Source organism: Zootoca vivipara, chromosome 7, assembly GCF_963506605.1.
Source record: "Zootoca vivipara chromosome 7, rZooViv1.1, whole genome shotgun sequence".
NCBI lineage: Eukaryota > Metazoa > Chordata > Lepidosauria > Squamata > Lacertidae > Zootoca > Zootoca vivipara.
Window position 1 is genome coordinate 78,059,521 of NC_083282.1, and position 20,500 is coordinate 78,080,020.

At 44.2% G+C, this 20,500-nt stretch overlaps 1 protein-coding gene across 5 annotated transcripts; it reads right to left on the reverse strand.

Annotated features, from left to right (window-relative positions):
* Positions 1 to 673: 673 nt before the first annotated feature.
* On the reverse strand, positions 674 to 17,725 carry UBE2V1 (ubiquitin conjugating enzyme E2 V1). 5 transcript variants are annotated; one of them, XM_060277298.1, is made up of 5 exons: positions 17,624 to 17,646; positions 10,683 to 10,797; positions 6,132 to 6,280; positions 3,520 to 3,645; positions 674 to 1,823 (listed from the first exon to the last, which is right to left on the reverse strand). In XM_060277298.1, exons 3-5 carry the CDS (start codon positions 6,174 to 6,176, stop codon positions 1,677 to 1,679), a joined length of 318 nt encoding a protein of 105 aa, XP_060133281.1. In that variant the 5' UTR covers positions 6,177 to 6,280; positions 10,683 to 10,797; positions 17,624 to 17,646; the 3' UTR covers positions 674 to 1,676. The 5 variants fall into 5 exon arrangements, with proteins under 5 accessions (XP_060133281.1, XP_034977560.1, XP_060133280.1 ...); XM_035121669.2 differs by lacking the exon at positions 17,624 to 17,646 and adding an exon at positions 12,930 to 17,400; XM_060277297.1 differs by lacking the exon at positions 17,624 to 17,646 and adding an exon at positions 11,451 to 12,915.
* Between the last annotated feature and the right edge of the window lie 2,775 nt (positions 17,726 to 20,500).

Below are 20,500 nucleotides of genomic sequence, written 5' to 3' on the forward strand. Positions count from 1 at the left end.
TTTCTTTTTTCTTTTTACACAAACACTGCATTTTTATTCTGTAAAACTCAAAAAGAGAGGACACACTAGATTGTTTGCATTTAAGCTTGCATCCATGTTTCAGCAGTCAGTGGTCCAAAACAAGAAGTCCGAAAAGGAAGTGATTTGCCAGGAAGCCTTGCCGATCACCGTCTCCCTAACCCACTCTGCATGGCATTTAGGAAGTCCTCCTCCTCTCTGCAGTGTGCCAGGACCGAATCTGCCCTGCACAGAGCAGACCTCTCTCTAAGATGTGTCGCTCAAGTGGAGGTAGTAACCTTCAGCTCAGGGAGCTGGAGTGTTTTCTTTCACATTTCCTACGTAAAAGATCATTCCACGCTATCTGGCCATTCTGAAGAGGCGTCAGCAATCCTGGTAAATTACTGCTCTTTTCACCATACCAAAAGCCTACCTAATAGCATCAGCCATGGCCAGCTTGGCGGTGTGGAAGCAGCGCCACAGGGCAGGAAGGGAAGGGGATACTTGCAGGCAAAACAAAACCAAAACAAAACCAGACACTCTTGTTTTCCCAGCTGGCGAAGACTAAAACCGATAGCCCAGAAGAAGTCGAAAGCACGAGGCAAAAATAATAATAATTATAATAATTATAATAATAAAATCAGGCAGTTTGCCAGCCACTTACCTCTTTTTGGGGGGCCAGGTGTAAAAGACAGCATCACAGAAGGGGCAAATAGAAAGCAGCACCCCAACTATGAGAAAAGGGAGAAAGACTGAAAGACACCCCTCCGCCCCAAGGCCCACATTATGGGGGAAAGTGATGGTGCAGAAGTACAATCTATGCCTTAGCCAAAGGTTATGGGGAGAAAGAAGAGCCTCCTCTCACAGCCCCTTGCAAAATTAAAAAAAAAAATACTATAGTATTCTTTTTTTAAAAACCCAGAAAATAAAGAACCCCGAGACACACTCAGCATTTTACTAGAGCCTGCACAAAGGGAGGGATGACTGAGGATACCAACACATCCCATTAGTAGTCCAGATAACCTCAGCCTAGGACTGAGGATTAAAACCTTTGGGCACAGTCCTTTTGAGGCATGGTCCTCAGCAAGCCTTACTGGAATGAATGAGATCTGAGCAACGGCCTGGGACGACACTCTTGCGCAGCCTCGCTTCTTCTCAAAGGTCTAGGAGAACATCCCCGCGGATTGTGCCCTTCGTGTCTACCCTAATAAATAGCCCTGAGCGTCAACCCTATTGCGGACAGACAAGTCAGACGGAAAGGGAAAGAGAAAGGGGGCGGGGAGGGGGGTGGTGGAGAGAGATAAACCCAGGCCAAACACACAGCAATGTGATTGTGTGACATTTGCTTTTTATGCTTTTTCACAGTTGAGTTCAATGTGCCACACTGGTCTTGACAGTAATAAATTTAAATAGACTTTTTCTTGATACCAGAAGTTCAACTATGGACAGTGGTTACACATGACAGCATTATTTGTTATAGCACAACTTATTTTCAAATGGGGGAAAAAAAATTAGTATCATTTACAGTATCTCAAGGTAGACTTTCCTTTGCAAGGGAACTTCCTTTCCAGTACTTTGGAGGTCTACAAGATGCATCTAGAAAATTTACTACCGTGGAAAATGGAGAGAGCTTAAATTGATGAAGGGGCATGATTTTTTGTTGTTGTTGGTTTTTTCCATTAATTACTGTAACATTGTCCTTCAGGTGGTTGAGGGAGTTTCATATTTTCTTTAGACATCATTAGACGCCGGAGCTCTTGCAGAACAACTTTGATACTATAAGAATTCTGCCATTTTGCTAGGACTGATATGGCTCTTGGATCCACCTAGAAACAAATAAAAGAACCACAACCATGAGTTTTAAATTGCTTTGCATTCCCACTGTACCTGTAACACTAAAAATGGCCGTTGCCAGGATCTAAAGCAGGGGTCCCCAGACTTACCGGCGTTTGGGCCGGTTCCCACCGCGCCGATCGCGCGGTGGGCCGACGGGCGGGGGAGCGCACGCCTGTGAGGGCCGGCGGGCGGGGGAGTGCGCGCTCGTGCGCATGCGCACGGGCGCTTACTGGCGCGGCGGCGCGCTTCCAGGGTGGAAAAAGCGCCGAAAATCCGTTGTGCGCATGCGTATGGGCCTCCCCCGACCCGGAAGTGCACCAGAAATGACCTCTTCTGGGTCGGGAGAGGCCCACATGCATGCGCACAAAGGATTTTCGGCGCTTTTTTCCCGACCCAGAAGAGCGCTGCCGCGCCGCGCGCCGTAAGAGCGGGCGGGCGGCGGGGGTCCTCGCGGGCCGGATTGGCAGGCCAATTGGGCCGCATCCGGCCCCCGGGCCGTAGTCTGGGGACCCCTGATCTAAAGACTCACACAAGTACTATCACATGCTCAAGGTGACTTTTGAGTTGTATTTCTTAAAAGAAGAATACCCCCAATGTATTCAGTTCATCACTTTTACCAAACCGGATTTTCAAAAAACCCCACTGGTGGTGGGGAGTTTGCAGAATAAACACATCTAAAGTACTTCGGATTCTGGCCTAAAGTTGTAAATTTTAGTCAGCAAATTAATCAGCCAAAGATTTAGCAAATCAATTAGCTAAAGCCAATTTAAATTAGTAGGGCTAGAAGTTGAAAGGCACATTTGCTTATTTTTAGGCTATTTTGGTTCTGGTTACTGCCACAGGAAATTTACAAAGAAAAAAACTGAAGACCTCTTTTCCATCAATCAGCAGGTTTTGTTTATTAACTGATAAGTCATTGTACTCCCTTCAGTATCTGGAAAAGGCATCTATCTATATTGCAGTTTTGGTTATTACGCAAACTTGTTTAAATTGAACCAGTTAAAAGCTGGATGATGGAAGAACTGAAATTCTTCCAAATGCATACAGCTGTAATGCAGACACTAACTTTGAAGGGAGATTTAACAAAGAAACAGCTATATGCTTACATAGATGAATTAAATTGTTCCCATCTGAAAACTGGCAAACAAAACAGTACAGTGGTACCTCGGTTTATGAACACAATTGGTTCCGGACGTCTGTGCATAAACTGAAGCAAACTTTCCCATTGAAAGTAATGGAAAGTGGATTAATCTGTCCAGATGGTCCACGGAGTACTTAAACTGAAGCGTTCATAAACTGAAGTGAACTTTCCCATTGAACGTAATGGAAAGTGGATTAATCCGTTCCAGATGGGTCCACAGCGTTCGTAAACCAAAAATTCGTAAACCGAGGTGTTCATAAACCGAGGTTCCACTGTACAGTGGAACCTCGGTTTACGACTACCTCTGTTTACGAACGCTTCGGCGAGCTAACGCCGCGGACCCGGAAGTGTTTACATCCGGGTTTCCGCGGCGTCGGATGCACAGAAGCGATCTGTACAGCGTGTGTCTGCGCAGAAGTGCTCTATCGGCACTATGCACAGAAGTGTGCCTTCGGCGAGCGAACGCCTCCGTGGAACGGGTTGCAGTTGCAAACCGAGGTACCACTGTACATGAAATACTGGGACACAAAGGATGTAACACTTACCACTCCGTTAGAACTATTTACTCCATTCATATTAATTTTTGTTACAAATCTTACAAATGGAGGTGCTTCTGGATATTTAGGCCCACATTCTATTTTAAGGCTGTATATTCTGTTTTCATAAATTGTCTGAGGGAGGAAAAAAATTGTGTCAGATGATCTATCACCGAAGGAAGACCACATTCAGGTGATATACAGAGAGATAAGTTTCACATTAGCATAGATAACATTCCCACTCTGCTGTGCCCTCATTGTTTGCATGAACTGATTTCATGATACAATAGGAAACGACTTTTCAATATGGATGGACATTCATGTCTAATGGAAGCGTCAAACGTGTCTTTGTAACTCCAAGATGTAACTGATCACACTCTTCTCTTCTTTTTGACAAATCAATGTTTCTATCACTCAAAACGCCACCCACTTCTGAACAAACTTTGCCCATTTTGTGATGACTGGTTGTCAGGGTCTGCAAATAGGTGGTGGGGGGAGGAAGGAGCTGTAAGCTGGCACTCCACTAAATTAGGAATTCCCAAACATTGGTCTCCAGCTGTTGTTGGATTACAACTCCCATCATCCTTAGCTAGCAGGACCTTTCGTCAGGGATGATGGGAACTGTAGTCTAAATCCAGCTGGAGACCCAACTTTGGGAAACCCAGCACTAAATCATGGCTTGCTTGCAAGGATCCTCCAGCATGAGAAGGACCTTTGCTTCCATATATGGATGCCTGAGAGGGGTCACCAGTCCCTTATCACCTCCCCAGCCTGCTATGGGCAGCCTTCCCATAATTCAGAACCAGTTATGGGATGGGGAATGGAAGGCTTTAGATAGGTGGCACAGCTTGCTCAGTGGAATTGTTGGATCCAGTAAAAGAGTAATGGACCTGGGGCCGCATTCTGACTTAGCTTTCTCAGGAACCAAAAATAAAAAAAAGATTGACAAGTAAAGAACAGCTGGCATTAGGTGCACACTGTTCAATGTGACCCAGTGACTTGCAAATTCAGGATGTGAATTGTGCTAGAGCAGCAGACTTCTGCTAATTGAATAGAAATTGTCTTTCCTTTTGTCTGCAGCAGCAGCAGCAGCACCCCCCCCCCCACATCCACCAAATCTCCTCCAGAAGGTTGGAGGACCCTCTGGAACAGATCTGAGGGCATGCGGGGAAGGGAACTTGCATTGCGTTGAGTAGAACATCATGCACGCAGCATTGGATACGACCTAAATTTGTTAGATTCATACCCTGATCTTCCTCCTAGGAGCTCAAAATGGGTTTACATATGGATTCTGTAATAGCAATCTATAACTTACCAACTTGTTAAGGCACAAGATTTATTAGTTTGGAACTGCTTTGGTAAGAATAAGGGGAGGAATTCAACACAGTGCTATGGTAATTGTTCTGTTACCGACGTATTTCAGCTTGCCAGATGGAACAATCCCCCTTATCTTTTCTCCCCCTGCGTGTTCTGGGGGCTCTCCCAGCAACCCCCCGCCAACAGGGGGCATGGGAGGCACATGAAGGAGGAGAGCAGAGAAAGCCTGCTAGCAGAAGTCCCTTATGTAGGCATCTGCTAGTGGGACTTGTTTGCCAAAGTAACATATGAGAATGTCAAAAAAAGAAAAGAAATAACTGAGAGGGGGAAAGACTTGCAACTATCCAACCAAAGTAAGGAAAAGAAGAAGAGAAGCAGGCAGAAGAGGAGACTTCAGGGTGCATTATTTTACCTGCCTGAGAATGGAGGTGAAAAGAGCAAGTGTCCAAGGCATGTCCGTGTGCATGCACTGTATTTTAAAACTTGTGTCCTGTGGATGGTTGTGTGTGCTTGTGTACATGGTATGACTAAGTACACCTAAGTCCAGCTCAGAGATGCGTCTGCATGCATGCATCTACATGACAGCAAGTTAATCTTTCCATGAGTGAGGGTATTTCAGAATAAAGCACTTTTTTAAAAGAAAGAAAGAGAGGCATCACAGAACATGGTTGACACCACCTACATAGGAAACTCCCCATTTATGACTGTTATTGGACACGGTATGACATTTTACTCCAGGCATCCCCAAACCCGGCCCTCCAGATGTTTTGGGACTACAATTCCCATCATCCCTGACTACTGGTTCTGTTAGCTAGGGATGATGGGAGTTGGAGTCCCAAAACATCTGGAGGGCCGAGTTTGGGGATGCCTGTTTTACACATTTAGATAAACATGCTATTTTCTAGAAATGGTGTAAGAAAAGTCTGATATTTTACTGGTCTGCAAACTGTCACTCAAGGGGTATGCTGGACTCCAGGGGATGAATACAAATTATCTACCAGGCACAGAAAATCACAGCAACATCCCATAATGTTTTTAAAAAGCCAAACTGTGATTTGCTGCTGCTGCAATCTAAAAATGGTTCATACTGTATACTCTTCCAACATTTAGCAGGGATAAAGACAGAAATACTGAACCTAGTTAATTTATTTATTCCCAATTTTGGACAAAAAATCTTACTCCAAGTATTTAGCATGACGTGGTCTATACTGTCCACTACCTATATGACAAAAGCCACAAGCACACTGGCAGAAACAGACATAGAGCAGGGATTTATAGGATATTGTGTTTAAACTTATGCTTACTCTTGGAGGCCCAATAATCATGCCTGTCCATCTTGTAAGTGTCATATCTTCATCATCTTCAAGACCCCAGCTAACTGTCCCATCTCCAACTCCTTTCTGACCTTCTTCAAGTTCTTCCAACAGTCGAAAATTACGAGGAACTTTTACACCTAAAAACAAATCAGGATGCAGTTTTGAGATGAGAACTTATGGTGATAAAATAAGGTAGCTGTTGCTTTTCACCAGTATGTTGAACACTGTATTAATTAATAATGCAATCCTATGTATCAGGGGATTGTTGTGGCTACTCCCGAGTAAAGACGCTCCAGTCCGTTCTGTCTTTAAGGGTTTTATTGTGCATACTATTTACAGTGCAGAGATAGCAGAAAACATGACCTCCTAGTCACTCACAGAATCCAGCAATGGCGCCCTTCTGCTCCGGGGCAAGCCTAATAGCTTGGCCACCCCGAAACACCGCCCTCTAAACCTGCGTTTGGGCGCACGCCTCAATTCGGGCGCCGGAAGCTGCTGTGCTCCCTCTTCCACTTGTTGGCTAGGGCAGTGCAGGGGCTCTGATACATTGCTGAGCCTTCCCTCCTCCATTCTGCTCCACTCCTCCCCCCCCCCACCGTCTGACCTGCTGCTACTGCTCTCGCTGGGTGAAATGCTGGTCAGGATGATGGGGGGAGGCTCCCTGTAGGGAGTCCCCCTGACACTATGAATGTTTACTCAGAAGTAAGTCCTGCTGAATTCAAGGATATGGGTATAGGACTGCAGCCCCAAAAGTGAGATATGGTGCAGTTAGTAAATGGTGCAGTAAGATAATACTAATGTGAGCAACAATGCACATCAATTTCAACTATATACAACATTTTAAGAAAACAACATGCATCTAAGGTTAGTTTCTGCAGAAGGTATCCCATTTGGGCTTTACGGAGAAATTACAAAATCTTAGACTAATACTGAAGAGGAGCTTGGAGAAAAGAGAACCCTCCATGAAGTGGCAGAACAACCACATTATGCTACCAAACTTAAGACGCTATTATGGCATGCCCAAGAGTTATATACTACACTGGGCCGACACAAAGCAAATCTGCTGGCCAACTTCAGGTCCCCAAGAAAAATCACAGGTAACAATTATCTGTGGCCCTTTCTCGTTTCTTTGGGAAGAGAGTAGAGCTGGAGGGGTGTGTGCGAGAGAATGCCCATCAGAATGTCTGCTTTGCTTTGCCTTTCCCTGAATGCAAATACGTACTGTGGAGTTGACAAGTTTCCCCAGAAATTGGCACCCAGCCAGACTTGTGTGCTGGTTTTTATGAGTTCAACAGGTGGCAGAGACAATCAGAAGGAAGATTGGGGGAATGATAGCGATGGAGGAATGGGTTGAAAAACCCACCAAAACTGCAACAAAAATTCTGTTCTACGGGTAATGTGGTGATGCAGCCCTCTCAACTTTATAGAAATGAAGGAGTTCTTAGTGATCTAAACTGTGCTGTAGCACCCCTGTGAAGCAGGACCCAAGTTCAAAGGAAGGTACCCATTGACTGACTAAAGTTGTGGGAAACTAAACATAAGAAGGAAAGAAAGATCTATGCTTTCACCCATCCTGCGCAACCCACCCAGTTTTCACCCATCCTGCGCACATGTCAAAGGAACAAGCAACCTCTCTCCATCAGGTCAATTACCCATTTGGTTCACCGTCTTACTTCACATAATCAACAGTACCAGCTGCTATACTGTCTGCACCAGTGTCTTAGCATGTGTCTAACAAACATTTAGTTTCAATGCAAGGCTTGGGGGGATGCATGCTACTCCAGCAAATTACTACTAGTAATAATAATAATAATAATAATTTATTTGTACTCCGTTCATCTGGCTGGGAAATGCATGAGTTGCTTTTCCACTAAGGTAAAAATATAATAGACGTACAACAGAACCTTACAGAGGCAAACCCCCTTGCCCAACAACTCAAAATACAATGAATTAAGTATACTAGTATATTCCAAATTAGCAGCGAAAAGGTTTTTCTCAAGAAAACAATAGCTATCCAACAGTGATGAAAACTGGAACTCACTGGAACACATTTCAATTACATTCCATGAAGGATGAGAAAGGTAAGAAACAAATATTTAGCTTATATTATTTAATAAGTCTGATGCAGAGGGAAATGCAATATAAACTGTTTATAAGCAACATGAACTAAGCAGAAAACAATTCAGATCTGTTTAGCAGATACTATAAACCATCTGAGTGAACCTACTACATTTTTTTCTTCAGTGAAACCATGACAAATATTAACTCTCCAGGTTCACAGTTTCGGGCAAAGTCAAAGCGTTTGACTGAATTTCTATCCATGTTATTTTCCTTATACCTTTAATTACATCTTCTACTACCTAAAAGGTCAACTCTGGCAGGTCTTCCCTATAGAGTAAGGGCTTATCCATATTTGATCATTATTTAGCAGTTAATCCACACACCCAATTCAGATGAGACCGGTTGTCCACCCCTACACATAATTTGAATTTGTATTTGAGGAGCAATTTGGGTCTTTCCTGTTCATATCAGTAGGCATTCCCTTTTGTCCTTGTTTCTTAATTTGTTGATTATATTATGCCAACAGGGGGGTTGTTAGCAGCTTCAAGAAATACGTTAACTCAAATTAGGCAATATTTCACTGTTTAAAAAGCTACCCTTGGTAAAAACTCTGATTTCTATTATTCAAATTCTACAATATCACCATATGATCTTTCTGCCAAATCTGAATTGATGATCTAAAGGGGGTATTCCAGATCACTGCTGTACAACTGTCAAACGAACACATTTCTATGGAAACATCAGTAATAACCTCAAAATTTTAAGGTGTACTCTCTCCCCTGCAGCTCGGCACTGCAACTAGTTTATTTGAGGAGCCAGATTGCACAAGAAAGGAGGTACCTGGCAAGGTAACCAGCAAATATTTGTTCATGACATCAACCCTGCCCGCCTCCCAAGATGTCATGCTATGTTTTGGAGGCATTCCAAATTTCTTCGAGCCCCTGCAGTCTGGCTGGGTTGGGTTCCCATTTCTTTCCCCACCTTCAAGATAGGGCGGAGGTCAGCATTCTTCCCTGTTGTGCCGAGTCTCAGAAAGCAGCAAACCCTCTTGCTGTTTTCCAGAGCACTCTGGGGCTCAGTGGGAAATTCTTGGAGATTCCTCCCAACCATATTTGGGAGACCCTAAGTACAAGAACGCTGCCAATTCACCCAAAGCATGGCAACAAGCAACACATACTTTTTCTGCCAAGAACATGACCAAACATGTAATGGGAAGGACACAGACATGTACATGGCAGAGCAAATGGTCTGCCTCTGCACCAGAAGGCCTAAATGGCCTAGGGGCTCAGCTAGTTTACCCACCCTATTTTGACTGATGGGAGATTTATCTGGTTTACACAATTGTTTTACTGGAATAGTTTAGCAGGAAGAGAAAACAAGCTCTCAAGCTTGCACCTTGCATCTCTGTGGCGTCATGCCAGTCTGAGATACAGGGTTATATTCAACATTAACCCAGAAAGGCACTTGAGTGTTTCACATTCTATTGCTTCCTGTTCAAAGCTTAATTAAAATATTAATCTGTCATATTAACCAGGCAGAATTTAATGTGGCAATGAAATGCAAACTGCTCCGTCCTATTGGGATCTCATTATGCTTTAAACAGGGGTTTAAAACTCAAATGGTTTCCCACCCCTTTGTCGAAATTAGCATTTAGCAGATCCTTTGATTCACAGCATTTTCTACCGTTCATTTTTACATCTCCCAAGAATTATCACCTGCTTTTGCTACCAATCTCTCCTTGTCTGTCACTTAAAACATCTATACTCTTTTATGCACCTTAGGAAACACCTAGGTATTGTAAAAGGCACAGAGCTTCTGCAATCCATGTCTCATTCTCCTGATCTTAGTACATAATGCAACTGTCACTGAGCTGCAACTTTCCTTCCGCACTGGGGAATACACAGCACATGCAAGAATAAAAAAATTTTTAAGATATTTTGTCTTAACAGAAGCCATAAAACGGATCAGACAAATTCATGTAAGGTACACTTATCAGAAGACATTTGCCATAATAGCTTTATATTCCAAGGCCTTGCACTTCTGCTAGGGATCAATAAGGGGCAGCTATTTCCATCAAGCACTGCTCAAAAACTTCCCAGGGCAGCTCACTGGCCACAATTCGTTACCCAGCTGGGCCTTTGGTCTAAAAACTAGAAAGTCAGTTCTTACAATCTTATGTCAGAGGTTATTCAGAGTTCATGGGTAGATATTACTCACTGTAATCTATGAATACCATTCCATGCCGTTAATAGAAACGGCCAGGCAGCATTACCACAAACAAAATAACATTCACGAGATTACAGTGCTGATCCTTGTGATTTCATAATAAAATTCATTATTTCTAAAGAGATCAGAACTCATTTTTTTTTAAAAAAACCAAACAAACAAATAGAACAGGGTTCTATGGATATTACACAGCTTTGTAAAAACAACAGTTTGGAACATATGTTACAGCTAATCTATTTTAAATTAACCTACTTTTATCTATAATTCCATATAGCCACAAATCTTAAGTTTTCATAATTTTGATAGTTGATAGATCCTGGGGTGCACCCAATGCTACCCCTTGCTACTGATCAAGAGCCAGCTCCATCTGAATCGGAAGCAGGGAGAGAAGGGAATGTTAAACATCTGGCAGAATGGTGACCCAAAGACACTTTGCCCTTATTAGGGTTTCATCCTACTCACAAAGAAGAGAATTGGTTTGGAACTGTCCTAAGTTTTAAATAACCCTTTCAAGATTTTTTGTATACTGAATTCTACATCAATGGAAGCTAGTACCAATGAATCTTGTTGTTTCTACTTTTCACAGCCTATTCTGAATGAACCTAAAACATAAAACTATTTGACATTTTGGACAATGCATTTTAGATTTTCTTTGAACACATAATGCTAAATTTGATATGGGACTAACTTTTTCACCCAAAGGAACATCCCCTTTTGTATGATAAAGCAAATTTCCTCTACAGCCTTTGCTCAAACTCACATAAACATACAGTAGAATATAGCATCGACTTTCCTTTCGCCCACTGTTCAGATAGGCTATAAATTACTAACCTTTCTATTAAAATGTAAGAAAAACCTCCCTTTCTGGACCACAGCATGGGTTTCTGGATATTAGTGTTCATTATTTTTCAAACAAGTAGACCAAAATTTTCCACACAATCCTCTAGAGCTTTTAGGCATTTAGCCTTTCCAAGCTTAGGAACCCACCTTTAACCAGGGATCTATCGTTTTTTTGCTCACCTTGTTAGGAAAGCCAAATATTGTACTCAGCAACCACAGCACCCTCTGCTCCCATCAAGCCCTCCTGGTATCTCTAGGTGGAAAGAGTAGACTGCTGGCTACCAGATCCTGAAGACACCACTGGACAATGCTCTCCCTGCCCACCCTTCCTGCTCTGGAGTTTACAGGTGGTGTGTATTGTTATTTTGGCCCTGCACAGCCAAGGTTCTTTGGGCACCCTGGCTACACAGCTGTCAAACAATCCCTAGCCTTCCTCCAAACTTTGGCACTGGGCTGTTGGCAAGGATTATTGGTAGACAATCGGTAGACACCACTACAGCTTCACAGGTAGAAGGAAGGCTGCCAACTCATCATCACAGGTGCCCAAGATACAGGCATTTCTGGTTGATTTCAAGTAGTAAGACTAGAAAAGCCCCCCTCCCCACTCTGTTTAGAACCCTGGGGAGTTTATGCCAGTCAGAGCAGCCAGTGGTGTGGCGGACCATTTGCCTAACAGCCTCATTTGTTCATATACCACTTATTGCTCACTGCTACTAGAGGAGCGCATGTTTGCCAGCCGCAAAAACAGTCACAGTTGTTACTCCTGTGCTGAATCTTCATGCAATACAAAAGTAATGAGGGGAAAGCACAACAAGAAGAAATTAAGCATGACAAAGGACAAAAGCATGATCCCACCCTAACCTGAATTACTGTTAGAAGTTCTGTACCATGACACTCTGCCCCAAAACGTATTAGGAACTGCCCAAACCCACCCTGCAGGCCCGGGGTAGCAAAGATGGTGCCCTCAATATGTTGCTGTTATTATTATTAGTTGCTTACTTCAAAAAATATTGTCTCAAAATCTTATCTCTCTCTCTCTCACACACACATCTCTATCTATCTATCTATCTATCTATCTATCTATCTATCTATCTATCTATCTATCTATCTATCTAATTCAACATACATCAGAAGAATTTTTTCAGACATGCTGGCAAGGGCTGGTGGGAGTTGGAGTTCAACATCTGTAGGCCACACCTTCTACCTTCAAGATATGACCAAACCCCATTATTTATTTTTCAAATTTAAGCAATAACTGCCAATACACGTGTGCTCTTCCATGATCAAAATTGGAAGCCACCTCTCATTACTTTTAACTGCGCAAGGTCAATATTGCGGTAGAGACTGACAGGCAGGCACAAGAGCAATATTATCTGAATGTGCATGGGCCTGGTACATTCTAAATTACTACCCAGCTATCCTGCTATTTAAGGCATTTTATAAACCACTTACTCAATAAACCTCTGAGCAGTGTACATAACACAGTTAAATTAAATCTCAGTAAAACACAGACAGAACTGACAGAATTTAAAAACAAATATACATGACTGAATTATGTGGCCAGAAAGGCTTGCTGAAATAAATAAATAAAAGCTTTTGGCAGTCGCCTAAAACTGTACAATGAAGGTGCCTACCTAATGTTATGTGGAAGCCACTCACCCAAACTGTAAGTCTGTTTCTTTGAGAAATAGGAGAGTGGCATCTCTCTGTGAATGCTCTCAAAGCCATCCAGGAAAATAAAAGTCATTTGCCTTGTTCTTCTTCCAACCAAGTCTAAACTGCAAAGTCAGCAGCTGCAAAGGATTAAGAGACTGCAGGCTTGACAGGATGAAAGGACAAGAGGTCCCCATGTCAGCATCACATTTTATACAAACAGCCCAGTGCTAGAACTTCCTGCAAGAGCAAACAGAGAATGTACCACCCAATGTTGTAGTGCAATGGCAGAAAACATGGCATTAGGCTGTTACTGCAGTGACAGTACACCAAGCTAGTGCAAGTGCTGTGAACTGGGGTGCCAGCACTTCGAATCTGGTAGCTGAAACAAAACGCATTTATAGGAGGAATGAAAAACATTTCTGTAAAAATGTGAGCCTCAAGCAGGTTTAAGTAATTAACTGACATTTTGCAAAATACTGTTAACCATACTTCCGCCTCAAACTTCTAAAATGAAGGCTGGTTCTAAAAGCAGCAGAGGTAGCTTTTCAATTCCTCATTCAATAATTATTTCCTGTGTGGTAATGTATTTAAGTAGGTCTCTATGCTAAAGTTTCAAGGCAGAACTTGAAAAGAAAACCAATGTTATAGCTCTATTCTGCACAGGCAAGGCAGAAAGTATCAGTTATGAGGAGTGAAGCAAACTTGAACCATTTCTCTGGTTTACGATTTTTGTATTTTTATGATTTTGTATTTTTACTTTTTACATCTACGTTGTTGTTGTTGTTTGTTAAAAAAGAACACCTTTAAAACTAAGAACATGCATTTTTGTCCAACAAGTTCAGGAAACATATTTTTGCTCAACAGAACTTAGCCCGGAAGTAGGAGTGATAACAGAGTGGTATATTGCTTACAGCATCAGACTAGGGAAATGTGAAGTCTACTAGGCCATTTTTGGCCAGTCATATTGACTCAGGCTCACCCACCTCATAAGGCTGCTGTGAGGATAGAGTAACAAAGCCCCTAGATATATACTGTATTCTATCCTAAGCTCTGAAAAGAAGGGTTTCGAGTATTAAATAACCACCTGACCATAGAAGCCTAGCATGCCATTTCCTTTATCAATTTTTGCCTTATGGATTATCAAAATGTCTTGATCAGAGACAATTTGAAGCAACAGCCAGAAAAGAATTTGACAAGATCAATGGTAAACCCTGAGAAAAAAAAATCATCAGTAAAATAAGAATACTTCACCCATCTGACTGGGTTACCCAAACCACCCTGGGCTGCTTCCAAACAAAATATAAAGGGACAAAACAAAACACCAAACATTAAAAGCTTCCTGAAACAGGACTGCTTTCAGGTGCCTATGAAATGTTGCATAAGTGTTTAACTCTTTGACATCTGATGGGAGGGTGTTCCATAGGCTGGGTGCCACTACCAAGAAGGTCCTCTGCCTGGTCTTGTATTGAGGGAACCACCAGAAGACCCTTGGAGCTAATCCTCAGTATTTGGGCTGAACGTTGGGGGTGGAGAGGCTCCTTCATGTACACAGGGCCAAATACGTTTGGGGCTTTAAATGTCAGCACCCTTTGGCATTTTATTAGCTACCAAACCAAGTTGCTTTTAAAGAGAGGTTAAAATACCGATCACCAAACTGCGGGAGGCAGTGGAAGACAGGAGTGCCTGGCGTGCTCTGGTCCATGGGGCCACAAAGAGTCGGACACAACTAAACGACTAAACAACAACAACAACAAAAATACAAGATCATTCTAACTCAAGAGATGGCTACTATTCACACATGAAAAAGCATTCCTGTACTTCTGCCCTGACTTTGTCTATCCTGAATCAGTTTCATTGGACTACTTTGAGTGTGCCTCTGAATGTCAGCTGCTGAGAATCACAACTGGGAGAATACAGTTGCACTCAGATCCTTCCTTTGGTCTTTCCACGGACATCTCGTTGGCCACTGTGAAAACAGTGGTGCTGGACATTGGTCTGATCCAGAAGGCTCTTCTCATAAATTCTGGTATTAAGAGAGAGTAACTTCCCTCTAATCACTTTGTCCACACTGCAGCAATCATGCCAGGTGCATCACAATTGCTCCCATTTTACAGGATGAGATGTGACCACGGAACTTCATGGCTTCCTAAAAGCCATGCAGTTTGTCCACAGCAAAGGTGGAGCTTGAACTCATTTTTCCCAGATCTACGGTAACTAGCTTCCTCACTATATACTGCACTGATTTTCCTAGAAGCCCATCCATTTCTTTACAGGTCAGAAATCTAGAAAAATTGTATACTGACTTATGCCTTATCCTCTTGTTACCAACACCAAAGGTTACTATCACTGACTCTACTACCTCCTGAAAACTAATCACAATTTTATGGACAGTAGCAGTTATAATGCTGAACTTGAACATGGAGAGTAAGGTTCAAAACCCTGTTTAGCTATGATGCTTTCTGATCGTCATTTGTAGACTAACCTAGTACAGTGGTCGTACCTCTGGTTGCGGACACGATTCATTCCTGGGTGCCGTTTGCACCCCAAAAAGTCTGCAACCAGAGTGGCGCTTCTGCACACGCGCAAAGCGCGATAAGACTGCTTCTGCGCATAGCGCGCAGAACGCTTCTGCGCATAGCGCGCAGAACGCTTCTGCGCATAGCGCGCAGAACGCTTCTGCGCGTGCGGTGAAACCCGGAAGTAAACACTTCCAGGTTTGCCACGTTCGCAAGCTGAAAAGACACAGCCTGAAGTGGACGCAACATGAGGTATGACTGTAAATACTTATTATACATATAACGCTTTAGTATCCAAAATGCTTCACTTTACAATGGCAGCAGTCCTTATGATGGCCTGGTTAGGTAGTCCAGTATTGCCATGATAGGCGTGGGGACTGGGCTCAGGATTGGAAAAACCTCCAGCTTACCTAACAATTCCTTACTAGTGAGCTTATAGCAGAGGCATGATCTGAATCAGAGACTTCCTGGTTCATAGCTTAGTTCCTGAACTCTGCTGCCTTCCAGATATTTTGAAGCACAACTCCCATAAGTCTCAACCATTTGTTATGCTAACTGGGGCTACTAGCTGTTACTATGCTACACTAGTCAACCTCTTGGGGCTATTGTGTAGCAAGAGAAGCATTCTGGAGGATGAACGAGACAGTAATAATTAGAGAGCAGCATCCTTGCAAGACCTCTATCTGTCTTCCTGTCTAGCCTGCCTCTTCTCTAAGTAGCATCCTAGAAGTCACACTCCATCCTGTACTAAACAAATGGATTAACATATTTATATCCCATTTTTCTTCCTAGAAGGACTTCCATGCATTTTACAATAAATGAAGATCAATGTACCGTACAGCAGGGGTGGCCTACGTGGTGCACTCCAGGACTACAAATCCCATCACCTGTGAACACTGGCAATTTTAGCTGGGACTGATGGGAGTCATTGTCCAAAATACCTGGAGGCCTCCATCCTGGCAAACCAACATACAGTTAACGTAATTCTTTTTTTAAGGCAGCAGTAGTGACTGAAAAATATACTGTGCTCCAAAAAACCCCAACAACCTTGAACACAGGGCACAGTCTGATGGCACAGGATGCAGCCCCCTTGCTGAACCTAATCAGTGCTGGGGCTGATCAGCATCTGGAATGGAGCCCACCTGGGAGTCCCATGCATGTTGCCTTAAGTTCCAACGTACAGTAGAAGGAAGGCAGGATATAATGCAGCAAGAATATTAAACCGCTGCTTATCATTCCAGGTCCGGATTCCTGAGTGACCACCCCAAATAAAACCGCAAGAGCCAGTGTGGCTTGATGCTTTTAAGAGTGCTTGACTATGGGAGACCAGGGTTCCAATCCTGACTCTGCCACGAAGCTCACTGGGTGACCTTGGGCTAGTCACCATCGTTTCCAGTGTTTCTCAAACTTGTAGCCCAACAACAGCTGGGGACCCAACTCCCATCATCCCTGAACAATGGTTCTGCTATCTAGGAGTGATGGGAGTTGTAGTCTGACAACATTCGGGGCGGGGCCCAGGTTTGAGGAAAAACTGTCATAGCCTAACCTACCTCGCAGGGTTGTTGAGAGGATGAAACAAGGAAGAGGAGGAAAAGCACGTACACCACCTTGAGCTCCTTGGAAGGCAAAGGCGGCATATAATTGTAATTAAAAAGAACAAGAAGAGCAACCCGTCAGATCCTGCTTTCTTAGTCGCAGCCTGCCAGGGAATCGGACAAGGGCAGTTAGAAATTAGGAGGGGGGGCGCGAGGGCCGCCGCAGCGCTGCACAGTCTTCGGAGGTGCAGTGCTTCTGAACATGGAGGCTCTACTTGGCTGCCCGCATGCGGTCCCGTCCATCAGCCTCCCTGACACGTTTCCTGCAGAGCCCACCGGCCCCCTCCCGCCCACACCAGCCTTCCAGCGCCACCCCGGCCCAGGCCCCTGGCCTCCCCGTGCCTCAGCCCCGCTCCGGCCCCACAGCACACCGGCCTCCACGGCCACCGCCCCTCGGGCCCCAGACACACCCAGCCGCGAGCCCCGGCTCCGGGTGGCTCCCGCCGTGGTTGAGGGGGGAGGATGAAGCGGGTCCCTCCTTCCTCCCGCCCCCGAGGACCCCCCGACCCCTCGCTGTCGGGGGAGGAGGCCCCGTGCCCTCCTCCCGCAGGCCAGGCCGGCCTCGGCTGCCGGGTCCCCCGCTCACCCGAGCCCGTGGTGGCCGCCATCTTGCGCCGCTTGTCGCTGCGAGCCCGGCCTCCCTGCCGCCCACGTCACCTCAACGCGGGAAGTGAGCTGCGGCGGCGATAAGTGGCTCCGGGGGCGGGAGGGCGCGGGGCCCGGCAAACCAAAAGAACAAAAGCGCACGCAGACGCACACGCCTTCCGAGGGTAGCTGGCCTGCCCGCAGCGCGCGGGTTTTCGTTTTGCTTTGAAACGTCTTTGCGGTGCACGTATTTCGCAGGGGGAAAGGAAGCGCTCGGGAGGGCGGAACCTTGGAGCATAACAAAAGAGCCCCTGTGGCCCGACTAGGTCAGCATCCTGTTCTCACAGGGGCCAACCAGGTGCCGGGGGGCGGGGTTTAGGACTGGAGCACAAGGGCATTTTCCCCTCCCGTTGGTGTTCAAAAGTATTGCTGCCTCCGATGGCTAGTAGCCATCGATAGCCTTTCTTTTCCATGCATAATCCTCTTTTAAGGCCATCAGAGGATAGTTCATGTTCCATGTTTTATGGATCAATACAGTAACTCGGTTTGTGTGGGGCGCTGCAAAGCACTGGGTTCTCGCTGCAAAACAACTGCAAAAAACCTCGGCGCAGGTTTGCAGATGACCTATTAGCTCTCTTGCAAAATAATAGCATTAATTTACAGGACAAGGTCAGTCCAAGACCATTTACTTCTTCAAGGCAGATGGCATCCCCACCACCCAACAAGTTTAGGAGCCCAAGGCCATCGAAGGGTATAAGTTAAACATTTGCTACCTTTACATGACACCGAAAGCCAGCACTGACCATTTAGGCTGAAGCCGATGGGACCTGGAGTCCAACAGAACTTGGAGGGCCAGATTCCTCATCCTTGCGTGAAGAGACTTGAATTGGGAAACCCTGCTGTCTACGGCTGATGTGTTGCAGCCCAGCAATATCTACAAGGCCACATCCTCTCCACCCCTGGGTTAAAGGTAGGCAGATAGATTCCTATGGGGAAGAGAGACTTCCTGAGATATGTCAGGTCCAGATCCTCAGGGTCTCCTGCTGTAACACACAACCACTCATGCTGCCCTTTAAAAAACAAATGTGTGAGCAAAATTCATAGTTTTCGCTATGCACTGTGTTTCTCTCCAGAATCTTCATTGACCTTCATTTCTAGTCTGAGAGAGGGAGAAAAGCTTTTCTCTATCCACACACATACAACATTTTATTTGTATGCCACCTTTCCATAGTTCAAGCCATGCTCAAGGAGGCTTACATAATTACAAACATAACAAAAGTTGTCGTAGACAATAAAACAGCAAAAAGTACCCATATTCTAGCTAAATAATTTCCAATGAAATCATAAGATCTAAAATTGATGCAAAACAACAACATACATGCACCTAAATAACACCCCAGCCCAAGAGTCTGTTTAGCAGCCTCAACTTTTGTAACTGGAGTCAGTCAGGGCCCCAAACAGTCAGCCTCAAACTTTCTCAAGTCCTGGATAAAATGAGAGTTTAATAGTGGAATTCTACGCATATTTACTCAGAAGTAGGATTCACTGTATTCAGTTATTAGACTTACTCTCAGGTTCAATATGCACTGGGTTGCACTCAAGCCGCTGCCTAAGAATAAACCGAAGGTGCAAGCCAGGTAATATAATCAAATTAAAACTTTGTAGAGGGGTTTCCATTTACTCCAGTGTTATGGATTGTACCTATGCAAATGTATCTTGTTTGTTGGTTATTTAAGTGCTCAACAAACAAGCAACTGTGCTATTCAGGAAAAAGACTTGGGTCTTCCTGGTCTATATTCAACATTTACTCTAACCGCTTAAACCCCATTGCCTCTCAAGCTTGATGTGATGGCGAGACAGTGAGAAAAATGCTGACTGCTTCAGAGTACATGTCACAAAGTGTGTACTGTTCAGGTTTCTGTATTTGTCAAAGGAGCAGTTTTCCTTGAATTTGAAACACACCTTTCCAGTTCATTTTTAAAACTTGGTGTGTACATTATTCAGGCCTCTGTATCTAGACCTCAGGACTTGCTCCAAGCCCCACCTGTCCCTGCCACTGCTGCATGCCCCCTTCAACCGTTTTCACCTAGTTGGAATGTGTTCTTGGACTGTGATAATGCTTCTTGCCTGGAGACACGAATGTGTAGAAACCTCTGACTTCTCCATGACTGGAATGTAGCCTGCTGTACAGAGTCACGTGTTCTGCCCATGCATAGCATGTGGTCCATGGAAAGGTATGCAGTTAAGGACAGAAGGTCCCTGGACTTTATCTGGAAGATCTGTATCTAAAACGGTTGGTGTATATGAAAATATTGACAGACCAAGGTGAAGGTGAATGGTTTAAAATACCCAAAATGTGGGAAGTGTTGTAGGCAGCGTTAGTTTAGAAACACTTCACACAGAAGTTATTTCCCCCCACTACATGCATGACTTTATACTAAAACTTTCTCCCATAGATCAAATGATTAAAAGTTTTTGTTTTTTTTCACATCATGGGCATGATCCAAAAAGCTGCATAGCTACTTAGATGCACCAAAAGAGACTCTGGGTAGTACCTGACAAAATTATACTTGGATCAGAGCCATGTGAGTCATCAAATATCAGCAAAGGAGCACATTGCAGCAGTTTTATCCTTGCGAGCTGCTGCTAAGATGTCTTGCCCTTAATACCAATACCAATTTTTAATACCAATTTTTTTAAAGGACCTGCTCTGTTCCGCCCCCCGCCTCCGCCCCTTTTTTTAGTGGGGGGAGGTTCCATTCTGAGCATGACTTAGTTGGATACCATTGGGCTTCTATTTCTCAAACATTATTTGCACTGCAAACCACTTTTGGAGCCGAAAAAGGTACTCAATCTCTTTTTATACATGACTGCCACA